Here is a 9624-nt window from a genome sequence, read left to right as displayed (position 1 = left end):
TAACAATAATAATAATAATAATAATAATAATTATTATTATTATTATTATTATTATTATTATTATTATAAAAATAATAATAATATAAATTACTAAAGAAATGAATAAAATAAAATAACAAAATTGGGTCGCATACGACTGAACCACGGATGAGTCGCACAAAATGTTTTTGTGCGACTCATCCGTGGTTCAGTCGCACATTTTTGCGACTTTAATTTTTTAATTTTTTATTTTTTTTAAAGAAAACACCAATTCGAATCGAAGTACGTATCTAATCGGATTCGTAGTCGCTTTCGTTAGTCATTGTATATCGATTCCAACTTTTAGCTTGTTTAAAGTCAGAGAATGTTTTAGAGAGATATTACCGTGTTTGAGTTCGTATATTATGCAGAGGCACTACTGGAAATTCAATATATATAGGGCTGACTTTTAATTTAATGTTTTGAAAGTGATAATAGTGTTATTAAGTGAAATTTAAGTGTGTTAAATAAATTTAAAGTTCAAAGGCGTTTTCGTCATTTTATTAATGCAGGGGTGGCGATAAAAAATGATACCCAAAAATTTCACCAATTATTCACAAGAAAAACATAAAATATTCCGTACCAAAATTCAAATTCAAAATCCTCCGCTCTCTCTCCAACGGTCAGATTTCAGCATTATGCCCTTACATGTTCTCAAATCTTGACTATACAACCTTAACCAGAAACTCCAATCCTTCATACATCATACCGCCTCCATTCCACCCATTTCTATTACATTAAAACCCTAAATCTCTCTACTTCAAAAAAACCCCTAAATTCTCTGTTTACACTACATCTATTTTCTATCTCTTCATCTTCAATTTTTCGCGTTGAAGAACAAGTCAACGGATTTCACTACTTTGAAGAGACGTGACCTTCAATCTTTGTGCAAGAAGAACAATATTCCTGCTAATCTCACCAATGCTGCCATGGCCGATGCTCTCGCTTCTCTTTCTACTGTATGAATCGCTAAATGTGTTTCTACTTTTTTTCATTTATTTATTGAATCGTCTGGAGTTTGTTTGATGAATCTGTTGATATTTATGCTTGGATTAATCAGTAAATGTATGTTTTCATTGTTTTATATTGAATGGAATTCACGCTGTGATATATATATATATATATATATATTTTGCTAAGACAACATTGTTTTGCATTGTAGTTTTCGTGCTGAATCCAATCAGTAGATTAGTAATAAAAGAATAATCCCTGAAAAATAGTTTTTTAATTATGTAAATATAAATCATAATAATTGAAACTCACGAGTTATAAATTTGATCAAACAAGTAGAAAATGTAAAGGTTGAATTCTTATTGTGCAATTCTTATAAATTTGATCATAATAATTGAATAAATGATAGATGGTAAAATTGAATTTAATCAGCATATGAAGTTTAAGAGAAAAATGTTCTTCCTGGTGATGTTTATATTGTGCAATTCCCAGATATTTGTCAACTTTTTAACATTTGATGGTGAAAAGTCTCATGTTTGTTCTTTCTTTGTTTAGAAAGCGAACTTGAACAAATCTCTGAAGAGGTTTCAGAAGATGAGCATTGCTGCAATGGCTGATGCTCTTAAGTCTCTGGAGATCGTGAGTAGCTTTTGAATCCTGTTAGTTAATACTAATTTTTTTACTTTTGTAAAGCAATGCATTTGTTACAGACGTAATTGTTAAGTTGATTGAATGTGTCCATTGCTTAGCAACTGTTAAATACAATTAGGCGAGTTATATTTAATAAATGTTGTTATATTATGATAACGTTATTATAATAACACACTTATTATTGGCAGGACTTTGAAAACTTAGGGAATGATGTATTTTTTTTTTCTTGGTATAATATATTTTTTTTTTCTGAATTTTGAATTATTAGTTTGTTTAATAAAATTATTTTTTAAGTTATTTTTATTTCATAAATGTTTTAATATATTGTTTTATTTTTATGTATTATTATGTTATGATAATGTTATTATAAAAATTAAATTTAAATTGAAGGGATTAATTTATTTAAATGTTTAACTATTTTTTTCAAAAATTATTTCTTCTTAATTGGAAGTTACTATTATTTATTAAATATTAAAGTAAATGATTTTATTTACTCATATATTTTAATATATTATTATATTATGATAACGTTATTATAATAACACCCTTATTATTTGCAGGACTTTGAAAACTTAGGGAATGATGTAGATTATTCCGATAGATTTGTTACCGATAGAGAGTTTGATTCTATAGATGATTTACATGCTTGGGCTGATGAGATAGCACTAACAATTGGTTTTCAATTTACACGTGCTTCATATAAACAAAAGGAAGGACGTTCTAGAGTGAGTTTGTACTTAAAATGTCACCAGCTAAGGTAATATAAGGGGTGATTTGCATAACTTAGACAATGCTGCCCGGCCTGGTTTCAAAAGTAGGGCTTGTGGTTGTAAATTTATGATTATAGAAAATAGTTGTAAACCATGGGAAAGACCTTGGACGGTTAGAGTGTTTTCTGTTGAAAAAAGAAGACATAATCACATGTTCTTAATGTACAGACTTGGATTGTGAGGGGCAATTGAGTAGATTATTGATTGCGAATCGAACATCTATCCAGATGATACGTTCGTGGCCCCATTTTGTGTTGATAGACACAACGTACAAAACGAATAAGCAAAAGTTGTCCCTATGCGAAATCATTGGAATGAGGCCAACGAATCATAACTTCTTGGTTGCGTTCTGTTTGATGTGAGATGAGGCGTCTGTGTCTTATTCTTGGGTGTTGGAGAGGTTGAGGGATATTTATGGTAGAGTCCAGACGCCCGACGTAATCGTAACGGATCGAGATAAGGGTTTGTCTGCAACTATTAGTGTTGTCTTTCCAGGTGAACATGTTTTTATTATTAATTATTGTCATTCAGTGTATATATGTCTCACTTAATTTTAAATTTATGTTTAATGTAGATGTACGGCATTTATTATGCGTATGACATATAGGCAATGACGTGGAGAACATGATCGATAAATTGTGCGGCGAGAAGAAAAATCAATAGGGGCAGATATTCAAGCAAACAACATGGAAACCCTTAGTTAACAGTGTGACGATCCCTGAATTTGAAAACAAATGGGAAGGGATTGTGTCTTCTTGGTCGATTAGGAACAGGAGGGTCGTGCGATACTTGGCTAGAACATGGATTCCTCACAAGGAGAAATTTGTGCGTGCGTGGACGAATGATTGTTTGCACTTGGGTAACCAGACTACCAGTAGAGTTGAAAGCCAACACTCTTCCTTCAAGTAATACTTGGGTAGCGGTAATAGCTCATTTGATACGCTATTTAAAAGGGCACACGCACAAATAACGAATCAGAAGTTAAGGATAAGGCAAGCTCTGGAGGAATCTAGGAATTTCATTTCAAGGACGTCGCGACTTAATTTCTCAAACCATTGTATCGTCATGTTTTCATATTTGCTTTGGAACAATTGATGATGGAGCACAAGCGGATGTTAAACTTAGGTACTTGTCTTTTTGAAAAATGCGGTTGTGTCATTCAAAAAACCCACGGATTACCATGCGCGTGTTACTGTTACTTGTCAATCAGGTCTAATGGTGCTTTGAACTTAGACGATATACATCCGTTTTGGAAAACGTTAAAGTACTTAGAGCCTGAAGAAGACGCCAACGAAGAAGTACGGCACGCAAACGCCGATGATAAGGAGTACTTTCAATCGTTGGTGGATGAAGTTTTAAAAGCCGACCCCTCAGTTGTACGACGCGTGTCACATAAACAAGAACTACAGCCTGATGGAGCAGATATACCTGAGCCACAAGCAAGTCCACTGAGGAAGGGAAGACCAATGACAAGCAGAACCCTTAGGAGAAACAAAAGTGCGTTTGAGTACAGCTGCTCGTCCTCAAGTAGTCGCGGATCCAAATCTTCATCACGCGGGAGATCTACTGGTAGATCTAGTAGCGGGTCGCACCAATCGTTAGCTGGAATTAACTTTAGTTTCAACTTATCAGGTACCCTTATTTGTTTGCGTATACTCTTATATGTTCTAGGTCAAATGAATGATATTAATATACTGTTATTATTTCAGATGGTTCAGCAGGACGTGATTTTCACTTTTTCTGTGGCCAGATAACATTTCGTTTATTCTTCCGCCATATCTGTTTGACTGGATTGATGTCATCGGTGACGGTAATTGTGGTTTTATAGCCATTGCCCCCACAGAGTTAGCCTTTTTTACGACGTGCAATGAGTTTGGAAATGGAAACGCATAGCAATTGTGTATTATGGCTCTGCTGATGGTCATTCAATGTATAACTGTTTAGTGCTTCCGTTAAGGAGAACAGGGGGAATGCGTGGCGTAAACAAACTTATACATATTCTTTAGGTTAATAGGAATCATTATGTTCAACTTTTAATGAACGATGATTCATCTCCACTGCCGCCAGTCCAACAAAATTGGAGAGCAGCAGCTAACAATTCATGTAAAGACTTAGAGATACAGTATCGCAACAGGATACTTCTTAGTGTTCAGCTTTGGAATAGACTGTGCGGCATACAACGACAACAAAATAACACCGCCGAAGATGCGGTCAATTTAGATACTCCTTAGTGTTTATTGCACTGATTATACTTGTTGTTATCATTTTATTAAGGGATATTATCAATGGTACCTCTGTATTATAGCAAAATATCAATGGTACCCACGTTAATTCCAATAGTACCCCCCAACTATGTGCTAATTACAACCGTCTTCTTCTTCCCTTTTCTCACTCTTCTTCCTGCTCTCCTTCCATGGCTGCTTCATTTCAAGCCTGACAATGATCAACCCGAATATGCAGAAAGTACCAGTTGTTTCCTCCACTCCTTCCTAAGTCTTCCTTCTTAATGCCCCTTCTTAATATATACTCTTGTCTTCTTCCTTACTCCAATCTTTTACCACTTTCTTCTTTCTCTATCTTCCTCTGTTTTTTCCTTAAATCAAGCTTTGAGCTTTCTCATTAATGGCTGACTATGAAACCCTAACCCACTGAAACCCACTAGTAAAACTGTAAATTTAGCTTAATGAAACTTTAGCCACATAAACTTGACCTCTCTCTAAAGTCCATTTTTGGGTCTCTCCTTGATTTGTCAAAGATTTCTTCTTGTTCTTCATTATCAAGTTTGAATATTTCCTTCAATTTATTGGATTCTTCTAAGGATTTGAAAGGGGCTCATTTTGGGCTTTTTCTCAAAACTTTGAATGTTTCTTTAAATCATTTATCTGGGCAACAAGTTCTTCCATGGGTGTTCTCTCAAGGTTGCGAGAAGTTAACCCACTTAGCTTTAAAGGGAATAAGTTACAAAGAATTTCTAACATGTAAAATATGGATTTGAAAATTGAAACAGTAATTTCTTGAAATAGACTCCTTTTTTATTTGTGAACTCTTAAGTTGGTGTAACTTGGTGCAAGATTTCTTAATGTTTGATACTTGCTACAGAGGTCATTTCCTAGTAGCCACCGTTTTTAAGCTTAGAGTTATTTCCTAGTTTTTGAATAACACAATTATTTCCAAATACGTGTGACATTATGATTTCACGGTAGCCATAGCAATTTGAGATAACATTCTTAAATTGAGTGGTAAATTGAGTGGAGTTATACCATTTTGGATTGGTAAATTGAGTAATCTTGCCATTCTCATTGTTGGGCTTGAGATGAAGCAGCCATGGAAGGAGAGCAGGAAGAGGTGTGGGAAAAGGGAAGAAGAAGAAACTAACCATGATTAGGTCACATTCGAGATTTAACGGGCATTTATGGAAAAAAGTAAAATAGTGTCACGGTTGTAATTAGCATATAGTTGGGAGGTACCATTGGAATTAACGTGGGTACCATTGATATTTTGCTATAATACAGAGGTACCATTGATAATATCCCTTTTATTAATTGTATTCATTGTAGTAATTATATTCATATTATTCATTCCATAATCAAGTTAATCAATAAATATGTAAATGAATCTTACGCAATACGTAATAATATTAATTTTTCATCAATAAACTTAAAAAAAAAACTGTTCATTAATACAAATTCCATAAATGTCTATTAAGGGTTGTGCCCTCTAAATGCCTGCCACTCCTCAAACAACTCTCTAAGTTCATCCATATACATATCAGCAGCATGTCTTTCCCGAGGCGTCATTTGCACAATAGATGGCATCCTCAGCAGTGGGGCGAGTCTACTTGGAAATTCAGCTGCAAATTGTAAAAACAAAAAAATAACATTGTCAAAAAATTAGACAGTGAACTTCGGTAATGACACATAAAAATGTAATTAATAAACATAAACACTAACATATTCGACTCTGTTGTCCGCAACACCGAACGCAGCAGTAGGTCCTTCACTTGGGATGAGAAACGAGTGGGAAGACACCCTAAACCCGTCAATGTACTCAGGGGCAGCCTCTGATGGAACCGACGCCCGACACAATGCATTCTCAACTACGCGGGCACAATAGTGGAATCTACTCCACATCTCCGTGTACATGGACGGCTGAGTGAATGTCACTGAGTAGGAGCCTTGTGCCCGTCGCACTGCTTGGGTAGGTCTCAGCAGAGGGGGGGAACGGCCTGTGCAAACTCGAGCTGTCTAACTGTCCTCTCAGGCAAGTAGACCTCCACGATATCAAAACAGGTGATACCACCTATATAGGCGGTGCGTGGGTGCTCGTTCATTAAATGCCTACCATAACTCATGTACGGCGTCCACTCCACCTGCTTACAAAGAAAATAAACATAAACAACATCATAAAAAATTAAAATATTTAGTATAACGCTGTGTGAGGTCATGTACAAAACCTGTGTCTCTGTCATGGCGTCCAGTATGTTCTTGTAGTCTCTCAATCTGCTCAGCTCACGGATTGGCTTCTGCGGCGACCACATCTCTGCCCTAGTCTTGTTCGGCATGTCAGCTTGACGCGGATGGGGGCGGAAGCCTGAGAAGTACTCGTATATCCATGTCTGCAACAGTGTCAGCCAACCAGCAATAATCTTGCACCCAATCCTTGGCGCCATACCCAGTTGGCGATACATGTGAGCAAGCGTCAATGCACCCCAAGCAATGTCATGCTGATTAGCAGTGACAGCAACAACAGGGTGAGGCCGCATCCCGACTCTAGTCTTATCCACGAGCAGCGTGAAACCCACTATAGCCGCACCCCGAAGTCTGATGATTGCATCCAACGTCCTCTTCCTAGGACGACATTCCAAAATCGAAGGGGTGCGCTCCGATCCCTCAAATATAACCTTTGCTACGTGCCCACCGTAACTCAGTATTAAACTGGTGTCAACAGGGCCCCCGGGCTGGGGTGATATGATCAACCAATCCATGTCTGTGGACTGTGAGCGGCTCCTCCCCCGTGGAGCCGCATCCTTAGCCTGGCTAGCTCCTGCGTGATCAGAAGTGCCAGCCGCGCTATGCCCTCTAATCCTAAACTGACCGGCATGGCCTCTGACGATCCTCCAATCAACAGGAAGACATGCAGACTGTAGGAATGCTAATAGATGATCGAATGCAACAAGAGGGGGGGTGAATTGTTGTGTATTAGGTTTAAGATTTTTGCCTCTAATTTTTGCGGAATTGTATCAAGTAAAGAACAAAACTTAAACTCAAAAACGAAAAGGAAAATAATAAAAGGAGACAAAGATTTTACGTGGAAACCTTCTTGGCCTAATAAGAAGGAAAATCCACGACCCCCCGGGATTCAAAATTCTCACTATGTTTTAGGCAATCAATTACAATTACATAAAACAAATATGCTTCACTTGAAGCTTCTCTACTCTAGGCCTATTTCTCTTCTCTTCTTTTCTCCTTCTCTTTCTCTTCTCACGCTTCTCTTGAAGCTTCTCTATTCCCCTAAACTTCCCTTAAGTCTAGTTACAACAAAAACACTCAATTACCCTTACAAGGCCAATTCTTAAGAAGATTAAAATTAAGTAGTTGCTCAAGAAAAATATAATGAATCAATTGGCAAATACATGAACAAAATATTTTTCTTATTTTGATCTCACCTTAAGGACACTCTTAGATGGATATCGGTTGAGCGTAGCTTCCCTCGTTTATAAAGAGAACAGCCATCAGTGCACTCAACCCACGATTTCTATGTAGTGCACTCACCCCATGACTTCCATTTACTTACTTGCTCCCAAAGAAAATTGGGAAGTTATTGAAAGTAGAGGTGGAAAATGACTGCGGTTCTCTTGTATGGTTAATAGTACATAAGTCACTAGGAAGATCCTAAATTATAGGAGACTTGTTCAAAGTAGAGAATAAATCTCTTGGGTGTCCGAATTTGTAGGAGACTAATTCAAAGTGAGGAATAAGTCTTCTCCATATTTTTAGGCGTTTAAAAAACTTTTTGCCAATTAATAAATTAATTTAATTAAGCAACTAATTAAACTTTTAACCTTTTACATTAACTAAAAACAGAAAACGTAATTTTCGTAACTTCCAGTCAATGTCTTCTTCAGACCTGTATCGTGGGGAACAGCGCACTGTCTCCATCTACAACTTTAGTCAGGACTTTAACTCTAGGAACAGTAAACTGAAATCTAAAGCAATTGTCCAACTTCTTGGATATTTGAGACATGTACAACTTCCACGAACCAAGTCATAGGCTTCATCAACGATTAACAAAATCGGATATATACCTACAAAACAATCTCTAAAATATCTTTGTTTATTAAAAGTGAAGTCATCATCAAAACCTAAGAGGCCAACACAGACTCATCTTGACCTACAGACTCTTCCTGACAAACAGAATCGTCATAATCAGTATCATCGTCACCTGATCCAACCGTATGACTGTGCAGGCTACTCTAGCGTTGAAAGCGACTACGCACATGGTCTAGGGTTGTTGAACGTTGGGCCTGACTATGTCTGGCCGTCTGTTCTTACCTTGATCGTCTTGCAGATCCCGTAACCCCTCTCTCATGAGGATCCCCTCTCAGTGAAGTTGGTCTAGAGCTATTCCCGCTCAATAACCCTCTAAAAAAATGTTTACCTTTTCCTTGATTTCCAGCTATTTACTACAATTTTCATAATTTTATTAATATTAATAAAAAAATAAATTAAATTATATTCATTTTGATAACACTATCAATATTAATTTAACAAACATTTAATTTAATTTACTACAAACGCTTAAAATCATATAAATTATTAACAACCAAAATAATTCACAATTACAAGCAAATCAACAATTATTATATTCATAAATATTTAAACAACTGATATTTAATAAATTGATTAAACAAAAGAAATAAATTCATTCGAAATTAAAAAAAATTAAATAAAATAAAAAAATTTCATTCGAAAAAAAAAGATAAATTTAAATCCAGTCGCACAAACACGTTTTATGCGACTGGATTAAAATTTTTTTTTCCCTTTTTCTCATATTTAAATTATAAATCAACACTTACAACAACATTATCATAATACAATGCATTACAATATTTATTAAACAATAATAACTTAAAAATTAAATTAATTAAACAAAACAAATTCATCGGAAATTAAAAAAAGAAAAAAAAATTCAAACTAGTCGCACAAAATATAAAATTCAAACATATTTCTTATAA

At 35.6% G+C, this 9624-nt stretch overlaps 1 protein-coding gene across 5 annotated transcripts; it reads left to right on the top strand.

The window, feature by feature from the left end:
* Positions 1-629: 629 nt before the first annotated feature.
* On the top strand, positions 630-5914 carry LOC130818599 (uncharacterized). Of its 5 annotated transcripts, XM_057684774.1 has the most exons (5): positions 630-977; positions 1525-1628; positions 2181-2885; positions 2965-4022; positions 4100-5914. In XM_057684774.1, exons 4-5 carry the CDS (start codon positions 3485-3487, stop codon positions 4216-4218), a joined length of 657 nt encoding a protein of 218 aa, XP_057540757.1. In that variant the 5' UTR covers positions 630-977; positions 1525-1628; positions 2181-2885; positions 2965-3484; the 3' UTR covers positions 4219-5914. The 5 variants fall into 5 exon arrangements, with proteins under 5 accessions (XP_057540757.1, XP_057540760.1, XP_057540752.1 ...); XM_057684777.1 differs by lacking the exon at positions 2181-2885 and having other exon boundaries at positions 1525-1608; XM_057684769.1 differs by having other exon boundaries at positions 1525-1608; positions 2181-4022.
* The last annotated feature ends 3710 nt before the right edge of the window (positions 5915-9624 follow it).

The sequence above is a fragment of the Amaranthus tricolor genome, chromosome 1, assembly GCF_026212465.1.
Source record: "Amaranthus tricolor cultivar Red isolate AtriRed21 chromosome 1, ASM2621246v1, whole genome shotgun sequence".
Taxonomy (NCBI): Eukaryota; Viridiplantae; Streptophyta; class Magnoliopsida; order Caryophyllales; family Amaranthaceae; genus Amaranthus; species Amaranthus tricolor.
The sequence above is the reverse complement of the archived record's forward strand: the minus strand, read 5'-3'. Positions and strand labels throughout refer to the sequence as shown.

What these genes read in the sequence shown, in the direction of transcription:
- LOC130818599 (XM_057684777.1), top strand. Translation starts at nt 3,485, where the DNA reads ATGATGGAGCACAAGCGGATGTTAAACTTAGGTACTTGTCTTTTTGAA. An exon ending in CTTTAGTTTCAACTTATCAG is followed by an intron (nt 4,023 to 4,099) that starts GTACCCTTATTT and finishes TTATTATTTCAG; the next exon opens with ATGGTTCAGCAGGACGTGAT.